Source organism: Pelophylax lessonae (genome assembly GCF_965119305.1).
Source record: "Pelophylax lessonae genome assembly, chromosome: 2".
Taxonomy (NCBI): domain Eukaryota; kingdom Metazoa; phylum Chordata; class Amphibia; order Anura; family Ranidae; genus Pelophylax; species Pelophylax lessonae.
In genome coordinates this window covers 621,760,465-621,781,782 of record NC_138769.1, presented here as the reverse complement: position 1 = coordinate 621,781,782, position 21,318 = coordinate 621,760,465, and the positions used below count along the sequence as shown (strand labels likewise).

The 21,318-nt window shown below is 42.4% G+C and overlaps 1 protein-coding gene across 1 annotated transcript in view; it reads left to right on the top strand.

Annotated features, from left to right (window-relative positions):
- Positions 1-8,929: 8,929 nt before the first annotated feature.
- The window catches only part of LOC309548218 (calcium uptake protein 2, mitochondrial-like), a gene marked incomplete at its 3' end in the record, with an annotated part of 354,686 nt that continues 342,297 nt past the window's right edge, over positions 8,930-21,318 (top strand). Inside the window, exon 1 of the mRNA XM_082248172.1 lies at positions 8,930-9,151. Within this exon, the coding sequence (XP_082104298.1) occupies positions 8,960-9,151 (192 nt within the window). The 5' untranslated portion in view covers positions 8,930-8,959. The remainder of the gene's footprint in view (positions 9,152-21,318) is intronic.

The following is a 21,318-nucleotide window of genomic DNA, read 5'->3' as shown; positions in this document are numbered from 1 at the left end:
TGTTTTTTGTTTTATAGTGTAAAATCTAAAAACCGCAGAGGTGATCAAATACCACCAAAAGAAAGCTCTGTTTGTGCGGAAAAAAAGGACATTAATTGTATTTGAGTACAGCATTGCACGACCGTGCAATTGTTAGTTAGAGCAACGCAGTGCCGAATCGCAAAAAATGGCCTGGTCATTAAAGGGGTAAAACCTTGCGGGGCTGAAGTGGCTAAGTGACTGTGTGCTGGTAATCAGAGGAGGTCTGAGAAGTCATCTTACAGAAAGCCCTATGGGGACAGTGCAACATGCGGATCGGGCTTCAGAGGCAAGGGAGATTTAGCCACGTGTGTAAATTTACTCTTACTCATTTAATCAGAAACTGGAAAAAATAAAACAGTTTTGACTGCATGTACACTTTGATTCCAAGTGCTACTGTGTGTTGTGGTATTATGCAGTAAAGCATGTACCTTATGTCTCATTTTCGCAATTCAAATGTGAATTAGCGCTAAATGTATTTTAAAATACAGCTGGTTCAAGTGTCTAAATTTCTCTTCAGATTATACTCCTCTAATCCCCTGTAAAGCAGAATTCTGCACTGAGAGTAAGGCAGACTCTACTAAATTGTACAATGTTATCAGTCTAACACTAAGAACTTGCTGACAGGAGGAGAAAGCAAAGGGGTAATTACACTGTGCTGCTGGTTCCCCTTCCTTATCTGCTTAGGAAGCAAGGAACAGATTGGTGACCAAGCTGTACTGCTTCACTGCAGTGGAAGTAAGGGAGGTCACTGACTTACCCCTGACTTACCCCCGGTCTAGCCAAGTTGTCTGGATCCAAGACTTGCTGAAAAGAACTATAAATCTTTTGGCAGATGAAATCATTTACCACTATGTATTTCAACCCAACAAACGTCTTGATGACTACTTGAGTCATGTTATATTGAAAATGAACATCTATTTGTCCATGCCAATGAAATTCAAATATAAAAACAAGAGAAAATGCTGCGCTAATGTCCAAACAAGCGGCCAGCACAACACGGGACAAGTGTGGACAAAGCTAGTAGCAATATATTCTAGATTGTAAGCTCTAACGAGCAGGGCCCTCTAAATCCTCCTGTATTGTATTGTATTGTACTGTAACTGTATTGTCTTCCCTCATATTGTAAAGTGCTGCGCAAACTGTTGGCGCTATATAAATCCTGTATAATAATATAATAATATGTGGAGTAAGTCAACTTCTGTCCGTGCCATTGTGTACCCATGCTGTATACAATACATTTGAAAGTGTTTTTTTGAAAACTGAATTGTCAGTGTTCTGAACTTTTAATAAATACCTTCATTGTATGTTTTTACACTATGTGGAGGTCTTTTGTTTTCTTTTTTTGATGACCCATACACTGAGCGTTTGCTGGAGAAGAATCTATCTGTACCTGAGAGTATTGTTGCTCATCCTCTACTGAATCCTTCTACTGAGGGCGGACAAGGAATATTCCAGCAAAAAGAGAGTTGCTTGGAGAGTGGTGTGAGGAACGGCCATATAGTTTCCCCCTTTCCTTACTGGGTGTGCAGACACCACCACATGAGTCGACCCATTAGGCGTATGCTAAACTGGGTCCACACATTCCGGTAAGCCTCTCTGTTTGTCGGTGATGGGTCTCTTCACAACAATTGTTTTCGGTCGTGGGTTTACATTCAGTACCCATGTTGGAGCACATTTTGAAGATCAGTTTTATACGCATTTATTTGGACTTATATGGACTTTAATTCTTTGCACTTTTTCACTTAAATGTCATGTCACGCTTATTGTGACGTGTTATGTCACTAATTTGTTATGTCACATTTATTGGAATGTTTTCATGTTTATTTCCACAATGGATTTTCACATTGATTTAGCACTTGACTATTTATATATGATATCCATACATGGTTTAGGGATCAATTAATGGTTAGTGTAAAGATATATATTTTTTTTTTTACAAACAAGGTTGCTCTTTATTGAGAAAAACAGGAGTAAATAACAGTATACAACATAGGTGTAGCCAGTGTACGACATCGCACAACAGGGGAGGAAAATAGGTGTGCTGGGAACATAAGCACAATCACATATGGGGAATACAGCATAAACACAAAAAAGAGTATACAGGAAAGAAAAGTATAGCCCACAGAAAAAATAATCAGCGCAGTCAAACATTAATATGCAGATCAGGAATTAATCCGAGCCATCCAACCAGGGTTGCCAAATTTTCTCATACTTTTGGGGGCAATTCCTATGGATGTAGGTGAGTTTATACATTGGGAGAGCCCCGTTGACCAGGGTCTCCCACGCGGCCGACGTGGGGGGGGGGGGGGAACCCAGCGAAGGATGATTTCCTTCTTAGCATAGCATAACAGCAGAGAGATCAGCAAACGAGAATACTTAGAGCGCCTGACCTTATCGGCAATGCCCAAGAGTGCCAGCTCCGGGGTGCGCGTGACCGAGAGATGGAGACGGGCGTTCAGGATGTCAAACACCGCCCCCCAGAACTCCGCCACCCGTGGGCATGTCCACAACATGTGGAAGTACGAACCCTCTGCAGCAAGACATTTAGGGCACTCTGCCGACCTCGTAGGGTACATTCTGTGCAGCCTCTGTGGAGTGAAGTAAACCCTATGGAGGAACTTGGTCTGAATAAACTTGTCCCTAGAAGCAATTACCAGTCTGGAGCCATTCCCAAAGCAGTCTTCCCGTCCCTCCCTATCCAAGTCAGGTATGTCCAAAGACCACCTCTGCCAAAGACGTTCCAATGCAGGGGAGTCTGTAGTCAACAGGGTAGCGTAAAGGGCAGAGAGAGGTTTAGGTAGTTCAGCCTGTGCCAACACATCCTCCAGACGGTCAGTCTAGAGGACAGGGGTGACCGGAAACTGAGCATGAATCGCATGGCGCAACTGGAGATAACAGAAACCTATCCAGCGGGGCAGGGCAAATGACCCCCTCAAGTCCGAGAGCGTACGAAGCGTGCCAAGGGGCATAATGTCTTTCAGGCGATGGATGCCACACCGGGCCCACACCTGCGCATCAGGGAGCATCCGCAGGTGAGGGAGTGATGGGTTGCCCCACAGGGGCTGGTAAGGAGACCAGGTGTTAGGCTGGAGAAACCGTGCCCTGTCCACCTTCCAAATCTACAGAGTGGTTTTAGTGGGAAGAGGAAGGGACGGATACGCACCATAAAGATATCTTTATTAGAGCTGCACATATTGATATTACCTTAATGAAATTCAAATGAACATTGTTAAATGAAAGTTTTCAAACAAAATCCTACAAGTGTATTGCCAGCTTAACAGTAGGGCCACTATAAGAGGAACATAAGAAGTTTACATCTTCAATTGTAATAAGAAATGTATACTTTACATTAGCATTACCAGATTTTATACTTTACAAATAAAATAAATCCATATTATCCATCGCCAAAATCCACACTGCTGTAGATGAGCCCCTATTTAATTACAGAATGAAACGCTAATATTTACATTAATGATAATGTAAGGAGATTACATTTTGTAATTTGTAAGAATGAAAGATTTAAAAAGAAAATATTCACTGAACAGTATAAAGTTCTCCTGTATGATTAGAAATAATGCCTTCTATGAAGTTGTATAGTTATCCTAATCTTTGAGCTTTACTGATGTTTAAATAAGACAGCAGCTGTGATGAAAACCCCCAGAGCGACAAACATTCCCCGCCCCTCCACATCAGAATTTTTTCATCAATGAAGGCTTCATATTTTTAGAGCCCATTTACAGCTAAAGGTTTTTGTATTGTTTTTATTGGTGTTAGTTCAATAATATGCAGCACTTTGACATGCATTGGTCAAAACAAGGTCGTGTCTGTTAGTTCATCAGTCAATGGAATTATAAGGGATTTCGATTTTTAAAAAATGGCAATACATCTCAAGGCATCACGAAACACGTCAAAAACACGCCATCAATAAAGAACTGCAAGGTAGGTGCTTAGGTGTGAATCTAGCCTCCCTTACAGAGGGTGTAACATCGAATTTTCTAGAACATTTTGCGTCAATTAATATATTGGTGTTAAGTCAGCAACCCCTGCCACAGTAGGCCCAGGAGGGTATGTGTAGCACCCTTCTAGGTAGGTGCTAGAGAGAAAGTATTGTTTTGAGTCCTGCCTGCTTACCAGCAGGACTGCAGGTAAATCTATATTGTTCTCTGCTTACCAGAGAGCAGGAACTGTTAGTGAGGTCTGCTCATTGTGCTCAGGTGAAACTCATTCTGTCTGCAGAGTGTTTCACACTGGTCCAATAGGGAGGCAGATTGGACAGTGGAGGAAACCTGACAAATGAGTGCACAGGCGTTTGATACAGCCCTGGTGATTTGGCAGAGGAAAAGTGCCAGGGTGCATGCTGGGATACTGTATAAAAGCAAGGGGCACATGTGCTAGAAGTCTATTGGCTGAAAAGGAGAGCCCCAGAAGGAGGGGGGCGGCTGCCTCCTCCTCTGTAGAGGTGCCATATGGCCTCAGGTAGTCGACCTGAGGGCCTGGAGAGTGCTAGTGAGGTACTGAACCCAGAGGCCTGGTGAAGCTGACTGAAAGGGGAGACACAGGAGGATCTGATTCTGCAGTACAGTGAGTACAGATCTGCATCAAGGGGTCTGACCTGAGGGGGGCCACCCCTGCAGCTAGAAGAGTCAGTGGAGGGGTATCAGTAAAGGGGATGCTAGTGAGTGTCTCGAAGACAATGTAGATCCACTATTTCTATTGCTGGAGAGAAATAAGCAAGGAAACATCCCTTTCCATACATGTGGCAATATGGATAAAGCAGTACAGCTGCTTCCACAAGCAACCTGGTGAGGCCAAGTGAGAGTTGCCCTTGTCCATTTTGACAATGGACAAGGACACATCCCACTATTCATTTCTTCCATCCAAGTTCCAAAATAAACACTAAAAAAACAATACCCCTGCACTGTTTATCGTGTGACGGGCCATCGGGAGTAAGAAGGGATGTGTGAACTGTTCCTAAGTGACTGTGCTGGTAATCAGAGGAGGCCCAACAATTTGTCATACAGCAAGTCCTGCATGGACCGTGCTACATATGCAATGCCTATTTTCAGTGGCACCTGTTGCAATTGGCTGCTGCCTTTCCTGCAATGAGGACACTGCTGTCAGTTGGCAAAGCAGCTTTTTCTAATGGTGGCACTGGCTAAGCGCTGGGCCCACTGAAGATTGTCCAAGCACCTTGCTGGCCATCACTATGGCAACCAGGAAGCAGCTGGGTAGCTGTGGAAGTGCTTGAGCCACAGAGCAGAATTGGAAGGGGTGTTTTCAGTGCAGGAGAAATACAGTGATGACCAATAGGAGACAGGCAGGTGTTGATGGTTTCCTACATTCCTCCAGCCTAAGCTTGAATAAAACCTTGACGTTTATGCATTGGGGCTGATCTGAGGGCTGAAGGTACATGGATTGGACTGACCTGATGTCTGAAGTTCATGTATTTGGGCTGACTTGGGGTCTGAAGTTCATGCATTAGGGCTGACTTGGGGTCTGAAGTTCATGCATTGGGGCTGATCTGAGGCTGGGTTCACACTTAACCACTTTGCCGCTGCTCACTAGAGCTCTACTGCGGCAAAGTGGTTCAGTATCGTCTGGTGACGTAGACCTAAGTCGCCAGACACTCCCCCTTCTCGCTCGCTCCCCCCCTTCACTCCCCCTTCTCGCTCGCTCCCACTGTATTCAGTCACAGCGGGAGTCGGGGCAGGGGAGGAGCAGCGGCGATCTCCTCTGCTCTTCCCCGATCGTCAGGGAATCTGGAGATCCGCCCGCTTGTGTAAACAAAGTGGGCGGATCTCCGAAGTGACAGGCAGGGTCAGATTGCAGGGTTCAGCATAGCTAAACCTGCGATCTGTCCCTGTGTCACTCAGTCACCTCCCCCCACACATGTCAGTAAGCACCAGGCATACATTAACCTCTCCCTCTCCAATAAAATTAACCCCTTCCCTGCCAGTGTCATTTTTACAGTAACAGTGCATATTTATAGCACTGATTACTGTAGTAATGTCACTGGTAACCCCAAAAGTGTCAAAAATGTCAGTCAAGGGTCCGATCTGTCCGCCGCAAAATATCGCAGATCACCGCCATTACTCGTTAAAAAAAAAAACACCAAAAACGACAGAAATCTTTCCCTTAGTAAACGCAATAACTTTTGCGCAAACCAATCAAAATACGCTTATTGCGATTTTTTTTACCAAAAATATGTAGCAGATAACAAATTGACCTAAAATGATGAAAAATTTTGATTTTTACATTTTTTTGGGGAATTTCATAAAAAAAAAAAGAAATTTGAAAAATATTGTTATTTATTCAAAATTGTCGCTCTTTTTTTGTTTATAGCGCAAAAAGTAAAAATCGCACAGGTGATCAAATACCACCAAAAGAAAGCTCTGTTTGTGGGAAAAAAAGGATGTCAATTTTGTTTGGGTATGGCGTTGCATGACCGCGTAATTGTCAGTTAAAGTCGCACAGTGCCGAATCGCAAAACAGACAGCAAAATCCTCCGGTGGTAAAGTGGTTAAAAAGCATGCGTCTCACAGCAGGGGTTCTGTGCATTCCTATTCTCAGTTTCAGGGAGGAATCAGGCCTGATTTTTTGCCTGAATTCAGACCTGAAATGGAGCCAAAGACACACAGGACCCCTGTGCAATCCGCTTTGCAGCCGCCACAGAGATGTGTGAACCGGCTGCGGCTCTCCATTGAGAGCCAGGGACACTTTCCTGTCATGTGAATTGAATGTGGGGAAACCCGCATCCAATTCGCATTAATGAAGGTGCATACATTGGGGCTGATCTATGCACTAGTTAATATAATAATTGATGAGTTTAACCCATTATTAGCAGTACCACTGAGTTCAACAATTAAAAATGTTATGACTATGGTACACTATCTTTATCTCTACAGCAGGGATGTGGTGGATTTTGTTTCCGGAATTAAAATCCACCACATCCCTTAGTGAAAACAGCAGATAGTAAAGACAAAAACGCTGGTTAGGCACACTAGATGTTTAACCCCTTCCCAAACAGTGTCATTAGTACAGTGACAGCGTATATTTTAACCACTTGCCGACTGCCGCACAACTATTTACGTCGGCAGTCAGCCCCTCACAGGCACGTAGGGCTACCTCGCTAGCCTGTAAGGGTTTTGGGAGCGAGCGCGCCGCCGGATGGACACCCCCCCCCCCGCGTGTGTGCCCGGCGGGCCCGATGTCCGCCAGGCACTCGCGATCGTCCGTGACAGCGGGAGAAAGGCAGGCGGCTAGTGTAAACAAAGTCGCCTGTCAGTCTCCCCTGTGTAAGAATGGAGATCAGACGGTTCTACTATGTAGGACCGTTGATCACTGTTCTTACGTCACAAGCCACAGCCAATCACAGTTAGAATCACGCCCCTAGGACACACTTAACCCCTCCCTCTCCAATACAGTTAACTCCTTCACTGCCAGTGTCATTTTTACAGTAACAGTGCATATGTATAGCACTGATTACTGTAGTAATGTCACTGGTAACCCCAAAAGTGTCAAAAATGTCAGTCAAAGGTTCCGATCTGTCCGCCCCAATGTCGCAGTCCCGCAAAAAAATCGCAGATCACCGCCATTACGCGTTAAAAAAAAAACAACAAAAATGACAAAAATCTTTCCCTTTGTTAGTAAACGCGATAACTTTTGCGCAAACCAATCAAAATACGCTTTTTGTGATTTTTTTTTACCAAACATATGTAGCATAAAACAAATTTGCCTAAAATGTTAAAAAATTTTGATTTTTACATTTTTTTTGGGGAATTTCACATAAAAAAATTTGAAAAATTTTATTTTTGCAAAATTGACGCTCTTTTTTTGTTTATAGCGCATGATCAAAAAATCGCACAGGTGATCAAATACCACCAAAAAAAAGCTCTGTTTGTGGGAAAAAAAGGACGTCAAATTAGTTTAGGTACAGGGTCGCACGACCGCGCAATTGTCCGTTAAAGTCATGGAAAAATAGGCCCTGGTCAGGAAGGGGGTAAAATCTTCCGGGGCTTTAGTGGTTAAGCACTGATCACTGTATTAGTGTTACTAGTTCCCACAAAGTGTCAGTTATTGTCAGATTGTCCGTCGACATATCACAGTCCCGCTATAAGTCGCTGACTTACTAGTATAAAAGAAAAAGATTCCAGCATATATCTCCTAGTTTGTAGACAATGTAACTTTTGCGCAAACAAATCAATATACACTTATTGGGATTTTTTGTTACCAAGTATGTGGCAGAATACTTATTGGCCTAAATTTATGTAGAAATTTGATTTTTAATTTTTTTTTTTGAAGTTTTTTAGCAGGAATTAAACATTTTTTTTTTCAAAATTGTCGCTTTTTTATGTTTGTTTATAGTGAAAAAAATCAAAACACAGAGGTGATCAAATACCATCAAAAGAAAGTTACATTTGTGGGAAAAAAAGGACACATGTATTTCGGTGCAGCGTCGCACAACCGCGCAATTGTCAATTAAAGTAACGCAGTGCTGTATCACAAACAATGGCCTCACAAAGGGGGGTAAACCTTCCGGAGAACAAGTGGTGAAAGAATAAACGTATCATGTTTTGGGGGGTTTTACATAATCTTAAGATCTAAATGATTATTAGAACAGATCTAGCAGTGAAGGGGTTAAATGCTCGCCCCCCTTCTGCTCTCAATGTGTATTGATTTCTATGATCAGTGATTATTGGGGTTGGGCTGGAGCTGTGTGTGCACAGAGGTGGGAGGGGGACATGCTGCATGCATAGTGCTCCTGTGTGTGAGGCACATAGGAATGAGAGCGCAGGTACCAGCCAATAGAAACACATAGAGCACGCACAGGCACAGCGTACGATGCTATATCTATAAGAGGACGTCACGTGACCAAACAACGCCGCGCTGACCTCTCACGTGAAGCAGGTGACCTGTGACAGCTGACACTTCCGGGAAAATGGCGGCCTTGAGAAGAGTTTTCTCTGTTTTGGCTCCTAGATTGGGGGCTGTCGGGGGCCCCGGGCTGAGAAGCGGGAGGAGCGTGGCTCGGTTGGCCGGAGTGGCGGTGACCGGAGCGGTGTGTGGAGGGCTGTGGCTGCTGAAGGGAAGAGGAGAGCAGACAGCCGGGCTAATGACTGTCTGTGCACAGGTGAGAGACATCACGGTGTATACATCTGGCTGGGTATACTGGGTGTGTATGTTATCTGGCTGGGTATACTGGGTGTGTATGTTATCTGGCTGGGTATACTGGGTGTATATTTACACCTGGCTTGGGTATAGTGGGTGTACATTTACACCTGGCTTGGGTATAGTGGGTGTATATTTACACCTGGCTTGGGTATAGGGGGTGTATATTTACACCTGGCTTGGGTATAGTGGGTGTATATTTACACCTGGCTTGGGTATAGGGGGTGTATATTTACACCTGGCTTGGGTATAGGGGGTGTATATTTAAACCTGGCTTGGGTATAGTGGGTGTATATTTACACCTGGCTTGGGTATAGTGGGTGTATATTTACACCTGGCTGGGTATAGTGGGTGTACATTTACACCTGGCTGGGTATAGTGGGTGTACATTTACACCTGGCTTGGGTATAGGGGGTGTATATTTACACCTGGCTTGGGTATAGGGGGTGTATATTTACACCTGGCTTGGGTATAGTGGGTGTATATTTACACCTGGCTGGGTATAGTGAGTGTACATTTACACCTGGCTGGGTATAGTGGGTGTACATTTACACCTGGCTGGGTATAGTGGGTGTACATTTACACCTGGCTGGGTATAGTGGGTGTACATTTACACCTGGCTTGGGTATAGGGGGTGTGTATTTACACCTGGCTTGGGTATAGGGGGTGTATATTTACACCTGGCTTGGGTATAGGGGGTGTATATTTACACCTGGCTTGGGTATAGGGGGTGTATATTTACACCTGGCTTGGGTATAGGGGGTGTATATTTACACCTGGCTTGGGTATAGTGGGTGTACATTTACACCTGGCTGGGTATAGTGGGTGTACATTTACACCTGGCTGGGTATAGTGGGTGTACATTTACACCTGGCTTGGGTATAGTGGGTGTATATTTACACCTGGCTTGGGTATAGTGGGTGTATATTTACACCTGGCTTGGGTATAGTGGGGGGGATCGACCGATATAGGTTTTTTAGGGCCAATACCGATTTTCCGGCCACCCTTCAGGCCGATATTAGGTTCTGATATTCTGCACATTTAAAGTTTTTATTTCTACGCTGTCCTTTAAAAAAAAAAATAATAATGATCACTTTATTGCTGTCACAAGGAAAGTAAACCTCTCTTGTGACAGTAATAGGCAATGACAGGTACTTTTCTGAAGTCGAACAGATGTCAGCAAGCCGCACTGATAGTAAGCTTTGAAGTCTCGCTGAAGTAGCGTGACTTTAAAGCCGCACTGGTGTGAACCAGGGCTAAGTCCTGTTAGTTGAGAGGTGGGGCCTCTATGGATTGGGCTTGTTTTTCCAGCAAATCCACACAGATACTCAATTGGATTGAGATATGGAGAATTGGATTGAGATCTGGAGAATTGGGAGTGTAAGTCAAAACCTCAAACTCATTGTGTTCCTAAAAAACATTCTTGAACCATTTTTGCAATGTGGCCGGGGGCATTATTCTGCTAATAGAGGCCTCTGCCATCAGGGCATAGCGTTTGCATGAAGTCACCAGCAATGTTTATGTAGGTGGTCCATGTCAAAGTAACATCCACATGAATGGCAGGATCCAATGTTTTCCTAGCAGAAAATTGCCCAAAGCATCGCACTGCCTCTGCCAGTTTGCCTTAATTCCATACTACATCCTGGTGCATCTCTTCTCCAGGGAAGACACACACACACACACACACACACACACACACACACACACCTGGCTGTCCACATGATGTAAAAGAAAACGTGATCCATCAGACCAGGCCACCTTCTTCCATTGCTCTGTGGTCCAGTTCTGATGCTCACATGTCCATGGTAGGCGCTTTTGGCTGACACAGGTCAGCATGGGCACCCTGATTGGTGCGTGGCTACACAGCCCCATCCACAACAAACTGCGATGTACTGTGTGTTCTGATACTATTCTTTCACGACCAGCTAGAGATTGATATATCGGGGGCCAATATGCACTTCCCCGAAATATCGGAATCGGCCCCTGAGGTTACCAATATTGCCAATATTTAGGGAAAGTGCATGTCCTGGGGTGATGCCTGCAGCTACAGGGATCACCCCGGTATCGGTGTCCATAGACGATGGTCGGTTGACTTGTAATGACAACCGATGCGGCTGAAAAGCTGCTCGGCTGTCATTACAAGGACTGGGAGGGGACGTGTCTCCCCCCCCCCCCCCCCGCCTTCCACGGCTCACCCGGGTCTCCCGTCCCACCGGAAGACCCGGACATCCTACCTCCACTGCCAAAGAGAAGACCCGGTGTAGCATGAAGATGTGTCTCCGTGAAAGCCGGTATTCCTGCCGCAAGTGCGCATGCGCCGGTCTCCATGTAAAAAACCCGGACGTGATGTCATGACACCACTTACGGGTACTCGGCGCCGAATTAAAAAAAAACATGACAGCATTCAAAACAGCCAAACTTGGCATTTTGAATGCTTTTCAATTTGAGTAGGGGTTTGGGGTCCGACCAAAATATCGGTATCGGATATCGGTCGATCACTACGACCAGCATTAATCTTCTCAGCAATTTTATCTTCAGTAGCTCTTCTATTGGATGGGACTACACAGGCCAGCCTTCGCTCCCCATGTTTTTTCCTTTAACTACTTTTGGTAGATTCTGACCCCTGCAGACTGGGAACATCCTACAAGAGCTGCAATTATGGAGATAATCTGACCCAGTCTTCTAGCCATTGCAATTTGGCCCTTGTCACAGTTTTAATCCTTACACTTGCCCATTTTTTTCTACTTTCAACATATCAACTTTAGGGACAACGTGTTCACTTGCTGCCCAATATATCCCACCCACTTTCAGATGCCATTATAATAGGATAATCATCGTTTGGCTACATTCACATTGGTGGCTAGCACTGGCGCAAATGACGGCTGCAAGAATATGATTCCCACAGCTGTTTTTTTTTTTTTTTAATCCGAAATTAGTTTTTATTGTGCAAAATCTCAAAAAGTACAAACAGTCAGAGTGAAACATAGGAGTATTGGAGTCTCATCATAGAAATTGTACCAGTTTTCAGTGTCTGTGCATTAGATCAAGTTTTACATTCCTTACAGTAAATGTAGTAGTCATCATATTTTATGCCAGTAAAACAAATAAAAACACAAAAAAGAAAAACGACTTCTGAAGTGTGTGCTATCCTATAAGGCCCCTTTCACACATGCTGTCCGTTTGTCTGTTTTTTATCCATCCGCTGATGGATGAAAAACGGACATCAATACATTTCTATGTAAATGGATGACCATCAGTTAACATCCGCATCCATCATCGTATGTTTTTTTAAACTGATCAAAGCTCCATTTTTCTTCCTTTTAAAAAAAAAATGGATCGGACAAAAAAATGGATATAAACTTACAAATGGCGAGTTTTTCATCTGTTTTTGCATTGGTAGTGTGACTTTAGTACTCCTTTAATTGCCGGTAAAAGTTTGATATACGTTGTTCTCTTTGTCCAATGTGTGCATCTTTTTGTGCCTTTCCACTCTTTGTTAATAAGATACATTGCATAGTCTTTACACTGTTGGTAAATATGCTTCATCTGCTTTCATATACAAGAGTGTACAATAAGGAAATCAGATTTGACTAAGAGCTGCGCATTGTGAAACGTAATCCTGATGTTGGGAAAAGGCACTTATGGGTAGTCAGATCTGCTTGTAAATATCTGTGTTTTGTTATTGTTCTCAAATTTCAGTCTGTTAATATATGTCAAACAATTTGTTTATGAAGCTATTATTGTACATTGATTATTTTAGACATAAGAACAGAGTGGCAGAACGATACAGTAGAGCAGATCAATTTTAACCACTTCACACCCAGGCCAATTCTGACATTTCTCTGCTACATGTAAAAATCAGCATTTTTTTGTTAGAAAATTACTCGGAACACCCAAATGTTTATATATATATATATATATATATATATATATATATATATATATATATATATATATATATATATATATATATATATATATATATATATATATATATATATATATATATATATATATATATATTTTTAGCAGAGACCATGGAGAATAAAATGGTGGTCATTACAATTTGTCACACGGTATTTATGCAGTGAATTTTCAAACGCAATTTTTCTTGGGGAAAAAATACACTTTAATAAATTGTAATGCAAAAAAACACCATATATAAGCCAATGTTTTGGTACAATGGTAAAATATGAAAGATGTTATTTCGAGTAAATATATACCGAACATGTCATGCTTTAAATTGCGTACGCTCGTGAAATGACGCCAAAATACGGTTCTTAAAAAAATCTCCATAGGCGACACTTTAAAATTATTTACAGGTTACCAGTTTGGAGTTAGAGGAGTTAGAGGAGATCTAGAGCTGGAATTATTGCTCTTGCTGTAATACTGCATCGATACCTCGTATGTGTAGTTTTTAAACACAGTTTACATGTGCAAGCACAACCTACGTATGCATTCGCTTCTGCATGCGAGCACGGGGTGCTTTAAAAAAATGTTTTTTTATTTTTTTTTTTGTTACACTGTCTCTTTAATTTTAAATATTTTTTTTTATCACTTTTATTCGTAGCATAAGCAATGTAAACATCCCTTGTGATAGAAATAAGGCATGACAGGTCCTCCTTTATAGAGACATCTGGGGTCTCGAAGACTATGTGAGTATGCAAATATGAGATAAATAAAACAAAAACAAATGGCAGTGTTTGCATCTGCCAAAGCCGGAAGTGATGTCATGACGTCGCTTCCGGCCTCCCAGGATCATGGAGATGGCCGGGGACCATCTGGTCCTCAGCCAGCTCTGTGGTAACCTGGCGCCACCACCAGACTGGATGTCTGGCTTTTTGACCGCACTTGAGAGCCCTCAGAGTTGCCAATAGGCTGTAGGGGGGGGGGGAGACGTCCCCTTTCGCTGCTTGTAAAAACAATCCAGCAGCTAATCAGCTGCTAGGATGGCTTTTACACTGTAGAGAATTGCTGGCTGAAAAAAAGATATCTGGATATCATCCACAAAGAGTCCACAATGTCATATGACATCATCCTGGCAGGTAGTGTTTAACTATTTTTAGAATAATTCAAAGCAAACCATTTTTATTTTACCCACTGCTTTCATATGGAGGCTGGAAGACAGCCAGCCCTGTGTAAGCTACAACTAAAAAACCTGACTTGAGCCTATATGGAGATGTCTTTTTCTCACTACATGCAGCTAAATGGAATCATAGGGGAGGAAAAGGAAGTTTTTAACTTAGACAGCTGGCTGCCATAACCCGGGTATTTAATGACAAAGTAATGATGTGTGTGTATATATCCACTGGGTGATCTGAAACTGGCTATATATAATAAACCAGTTGCTTGGAATACGGTGTATAAAAATCCATAAATCAAGGTATAATCGGATCCACTAAGGTTACCCCCTGATCACCCACAATCTGTACACAACAAAACATTATGTACCTGTATTCAAAAGTTTCCTTGCAGGAGGGCTTTGTACAGCAAGTCCATAGCATAAATAAACAAAATATTTGCTTGTCCGAGCCACTGATTAAACTATGGTCAATTCCTGACCAATAGAGTGCCTGCTGATGAGTTCCCAAACAGGCAGTTCGTGTAGTGTTCGTGTAGTGTTCGTGTAGTGTTCGTGTAGTGTTCGTGTAGTGTTCGTGTAGTGTTCGTGTAGTGTTCGTGTAGTGTTCGTGTAGTGTTCGTGTAGTGTTCGTGTAGTGTTCGTGTAGTGTTCGTGTAGTGTTCGTGTAGTGTTCGTGTACTGTCGTGTAGTGTTCGTGTACTGTCGTGTAGTGTTCGTGTACTGTCAACAGTCTGCCTTTTTACAAGTAGCAGGCTTCCACAGCAGAGAAAGCGAGAAACCGAGAGACCACTGAGTATCCGTATCGGCAGTGCCTTGAAAAACTATTCATACTCCTTGAAATTTTCCACATTTTGTCATGCTACAGCCAAAGGCATAAATAAATATGTTTTATTGGGATTTTATATGATAAACCAACACAAAGTGGCAAATCATTGTGAAGTGGAAGGAAAATGATTAAATAGTTTTAAACATTTTTTACAAATATGTAAAAAGTGTGGCGTGCATTTGTATTCAGCCCCCCGGAGTCAATACTTTGTAGAAACACCTTTCACTGCAATTACATCTGCAAGTCTTTTTGGGAATGTCTCTACCAGCTTTGCACATCTAGAGCGTGACATTTTTGCCCATTCTTTTATGCAAAAAAAAACTCAAGCGCTGTCAAATTGGATGGAGAGCATCTGTGAACAAAAGTTTACAAGTCTTGCCACAGATTCTCAATTGGATTTAGGTCTGGACTTTGACTGGGCCATTCTAACACATGAATATGCTGATCTAAACTGTAGCTCTATCTGTATGTTTAGAGTCGCTGCCCTGCTGGAAGATGAACCTCCGCCCCAGTTTCAGGTCTTTTGCAGACTCTTAACAGGTTTTCTTCGAAGACTTCCCTGTATTTGGCTCCATCTATCTTCCCATCAACTCTGACCAGCTTTCATGTCCCTGCTAAAGAAAAGCATCCCCACAACATGATGCTGCCGCCACCATGTTTCACGGTGGGGATGGGTGATTCAGGGTGATGTGCAGCGATAGTTTTTCCTGCCACACATAGCGCTTTGCTTTTAGGCCAAAAAGTTACATTTTGGTCTCATCTGACCAGAGCACCTTCTTCCACATGTTTGCTGTGTCCTCCACATGGCTTCTTGCAAACTGGACTTCTTATGGCTTTCTTTCAACAAGGGCTTTCTTCTTGCCACTCTTCCATAAAGGCCAGATTTGTGGAGTCCAGACTAATAGTTGTCCTGTGGACAGATTCTCCCACCTGAGCTGTAGATCTCTGCAGCTCCTCAAGAGTTTTGCTGTCCATACACTAATATTGTTCTAACTCATTTTTTAAAAACGAACACTCGGCCGTGAGAGCAAACAATTGTGCCATCATCTAATGACCAATAAATTGTTCAATGGACATAAATGAATCCTTTTATTTTGTTTTTCACAAATGCCTAGTGCAGTTTGGACAATAAACACATTAACTTTTCAATTTATTGTTAGTTTTGTTCCAAATTTCCAAACCTGTCCTTCGCTTTTTTTTTTTTTTTTGGCTCAAAAACATCACAACCGATTACTGATTTGTGTCCATTTATGGCCGAATAACGAACGAGCTGTCCAATTAACCGATCTTCGGGCGATTTTTTTGAAAGGGTGTATGGCCACTATTACCATGGGCCTCTTGGCTGCTTCTTTGATAAATGCTCTCCTTGTTTGGCCTGTCAGTTTAGGAGGACGGCCATGTCTTGTAGGTTTGCAACAATGCTCTGTGAGGTGTTCAAAGTTTGGGATATTTTTTTTTATATCCTAAGGCTGGCCATACACTATACAATTTTCTTATTCAATTTCCTTTAGATTTACCTTTAACTATTTAGTGCAAGGGCCTGCCTGATTGCATACAAATTGAAAGTGTTTAGGTTTGACCCTATATTACATGGTTTTGGTAAATCTAAAGGAAAGTTGAACAAGAAAATTGTATAGTGTATGGCCAGCCTAACTCTGCTTTAATTTTCTCCCCAGCTATATCCCTGACCTGTCTGGTATGTTCCTTGGCTTTCATGATGCTGTTTGTTCACTAAGGTTCTCTAACAAACCTCTCAAGGCTTCACAAAACCGCTGTATTTATACTGAGATTAAATTACACACAGGTGTTCCACTAGATTTTAGGGGTATCAGAGTAAAGGGGGCTTAATACTAATGCACGCCACACTTTTCACATATTTATTTGTAAAAAATATTGAAAACCATTTATCATTTTCCTTCCACTTCACAATTCGACCAACACAAAGTGGCAATCGTATAAAATCCCAATAAAATATATTTGTTTTTTGTTTGTAACCTGACACAATGTGGAAACTTTCAAGGGATATGAATACTTTTTTAAGTCTCAGATGTGCCTGTGCACAGCGGAGACTTAAAGTGAGTATAAACGATTGCCTTGTAAAACAACCCTTTTTCATTTAAAATAAAAATGGAAAGGCAAAACATTTTTTATAGATATAAAAAATAATTATAAATACCTTTCCCTCTATTCTCTGCTGCATAAGAGCTGGGAAAGGAGAAGCAGCGGCACACTGAGCTTCCCATTGAATAGCTGTGCAGCGGGAGGCATGTCAGAACTGCTCATTGGAGGAAAGCAGGCTGAGTTTCCAGCATAGCTAGGGAACTGATCATGGTGTGTTCTCCTGCTTAGTGTGGTCAATTTTTAATAGGAAAGCAGAGGAGCCGGCAGGATCACCTGGGATTTCACACAAAAGAAGCAATACAAAGAGAACAGCATACTTTCTCATGCAAGTACATGGTACAGCAGGCAAATATCTGGGAATGTGAAGTGTTGGGGTAACAAACGCTTCAATAATGATGTCTGGCTCCTAGGTTAGATGTGGACCAAGGACAGGAGGCTTAATCCCACCTAAAGCTTTACAAATTTGCCGAGCTTCAGATAGAACAAAAAGTTTGTTTGCTCCATATCAGTCATAGATCATGGAGCCCCTCTCTATGGGTCGGTAACCGATCAGCCATAACTTTATAACTACTATAACATTATTTATCTTGTTACAAGCAGCAGGGATGACCAGATTTGTGTAGGAAACTGGAACCAAAGTGTGTATGCATTAAAGCAAAATTTACCCAAAAGGGCAAGTTCCACTTGTTTGCATCCTCTACCCCCCAGCAGGGTAAGAGCAAGAGCAGGATCTGGGTTCAGAATAAGTCAAACAAAAGAAACAAAAACATTAAGGGGAAACAAATCACCACAATATAAGCACCCAATCACCTGTAAGGTGTTCGCCAACTAACCAAAGAAATTCCTTGAAGTAAAGCTGCTAGGTAAGTACAAAGTTGTTAATGAATGGCAAAACAGGGCTCCTAAGAATTAGCTAAAAGCATGTTTTTTTTTTAATCCGTATCAAAAAACAGCGTAAAAAAAGTGTCTATGTAATATATAGTAGCTTACTAAAGTTACTAAAGTCACACAGTACTTTAGACACAGTGTACCATCACCGATGGTCAATATTAAACTTGTATTCCTGACGAAGCTACGCTTGCATGTAAGCGAAACGCATTGACGTCACTGAAGTGTCATGGGAAGTTAGCTATTCATGCCCTAATGGACATACACCTCTAGTGGAGGAGTGCTGTGATACCTGTTGTGCGGCCGCATACGAACAGCAACACAAAGCTGACTAGTAGACCTGCTGGAGGCAGCACGGCTCAGCGAACATCGGGTTTCTGTGGCTTACATATGTACATATTGACTACCGCAAGCATGTGTAAAAGTTGACACATGTACGTAGTGCACCTTATGGATAAGCTGGAGTTGTCGGATGTCAACTCCTCATGGAAGTCGGCATTGCTGTCTAGCATACCCCTCGGATTGGACTGGGTGTGGTAAGATTGACTTGCTCTCCATTCACTAGTCACAACCCATGTTGACATGCGATTTGTGGACTACTGTACATATGGTTATACAGGTACACAGGATATTTTTCCTCCATCCCCACTTATTTGTTTTAGATGGAAGACTGGGACTACATTGTTAACCAGCATATAATTTGTGACCAGCCACATTGAGGATATATCCCACGGACTGCTGGGGAACAAAAAAGTGGATGTTTCTATGGACATGCTATGATACACACTCTCCATCCATAGCGTTGAGAGAAGTAAAACAGTCTGCAGCACTTACTGACCAATGTACCTCATTATTTAGGGGATAGTCCCACCTTTCATTGTTGCAATAATTACTTCATTGTGGGGTTCATTACGACTAGACCATTGGTCTTCATGACCTTTACACTCAGCATTAAAATACGGGGTTATGGACAATATATATGCGGGATTTCCATGCTGTGTATATTTCACATAGATTATTGCGCCCAGACGCAGATAGGTGATTGTTTTGTTCATTTTTTAATATTGACCAATGGTGATACACTGTGTCTGATGTACTGGGTGCTAGATTATAAGCTCTTTTTTATATAAATAAAAACATTCTTTTAGACAATTATTAGAAGCCCTGTTTTGGCGTTCGTTAACCACTTTGTACTCACCTGGGGGGCTTTACCCCCCGGGAATTTCCTATTCAAGATAAGTCGGCAAGCACATTTTTGCTATCAGGTGAAACACTGAAGAAAATGGGAAATGTTGAGGAGGGACTAAATACTCTCCCAGCAGCTAGCATCAGGTGGATACTGATTACTGGGATCTGCTGCGGGACATCCGCTGGTGGACACTGGAACTACAACCTTTCTCTCTGAAAACCACAGTGCCACAAGCAGGTGATTCAGAGGGTGACAGTTGATGGCACATATTAGGCAGTAAGTAAACCTGTTGTCCCTGAAGTTGGTATCTTGAAAGCAGAAAAAAATTGCATGGCAATTTGTTGTGTGTGAGACTGCGTAGCCCAGACCAGATGGGGTACCCATGCTGACCCATGTCCATAGCCAAAAGCATCTACAGTGGGCATGTGACCATCAGAGCTGGACAACAAAGCGATGAAATTAGGTGGCCTGTTCTGATGAATCACATTTTCTTTTATATTGTGGATGACTGGGTGCATGTGCATTGCTTACTTGGAGAAGAGATGGCGGCAGGATGCAGTATGGGAAGAAGACAAACTGGCAGAGGCAGTGCGATGCTTTGGGTAATATTGTGCTGTGAAACCCTGGGTCCTACCATTCATGTGGATGTTACTTGGCACATACCACCTACCTACATTGTTGCTTACCAAGTATCATGAAAATTAGATTTAATGATAGCAGTGGCCTCTTTTGGCAGGATTATGCTCTCGGTCACACTTCAAAAATGGTTCAAGAATGGTTTTGAGAAACACGAGTGTGAGGTGTTGACTTGGACTTCAAATTCTCCAGATCTCTTTTCAATTGAGCATCTGTGGGATGTGCTGGAAAAACAAGTCTGATCCATGGAGACCCCCACCTTGCAACTCAAAGGACTTTAAAGGATCTGCTATGACCGCTTGGTGCCAGATACCACAGCATACCTTCAGAGGTCTAATGGCATTCATGCCTCGACGGGTTAGGGCTGTTTGGCAGCAAAAGGGGACCTACTTTAATATTAGGCGGGTGGTCATAAAGTTGTGACTGATCTAGACATATGCCGGTTTTCGGTAATTCGATATATCGCGGTATTGCATAGCCACGGTATTGTTATTGTGGCATTTTTAAAATACCGAGTTTCTCTGTCAAGTCTGCCTGACTTGTGAATTGATACATTTCAGTGAGCTGGATGACTCATTCACTCACACAGCTAATGCCTATCAGCAAAGTCTCCCAGTAACTATAAACAAAAATGATTACATTTGTATTTTTTCCTTCCCTCTGCCAGGGAGAAAGGAAGTTTAACCTCTTAAAGACTGGATCTTTTTCTGACACTTGTTGCTTGCAAGTTAAAATCAGTTTTTTTTTGCTAGAAAAGTACTTAGAACCCCCAAACATTTTATATATTTTTTTAGCAGAGACCCTACAGAAAAAAATGGCGATTGTTGTAATATTTTATGGCACACTGTATTTGCGCAGCAGTCTTTCAAACGCAATTAATAGACTTTAATGAATAAAAAAAAAAACGTAACAGTAAAGTTATCCCAATTTTTTTTTTTGTTACACAGAGAATCGTGAGAGAATCGTGATCTTTATTCCAAGCTAAAAAATCGTGATTCTCATTTTGGCCAGAATCGTGCAGCTCTAATATATATATATATATATATATATACACACACACACACACACACACGCATAGCAGCCCACATTACATTATTATATAGCCATCAAGCAGTGTCTGGCCTACCTGGTGATGATTGGTCCTGGCGCTCTGATCCGATGGCCTGGTCTTTAAAGGGGCAAATCCTTGCGATCCAGAAGTGGTTAAACCTGCAGGAGGACCGGTGTTTTTATCTATTAATGACTTTACTATTGCTTTAGGCCTGGTTCACATGTATGCGGGTTGGTGGTTCACATGTATGCGGGTTGGCGGTTCACATGTATGCGGGTTGGCAGCCCACATTTGCACAGGCATAGCAGCCCATTGATGTGAATGGGCTTGAGCTG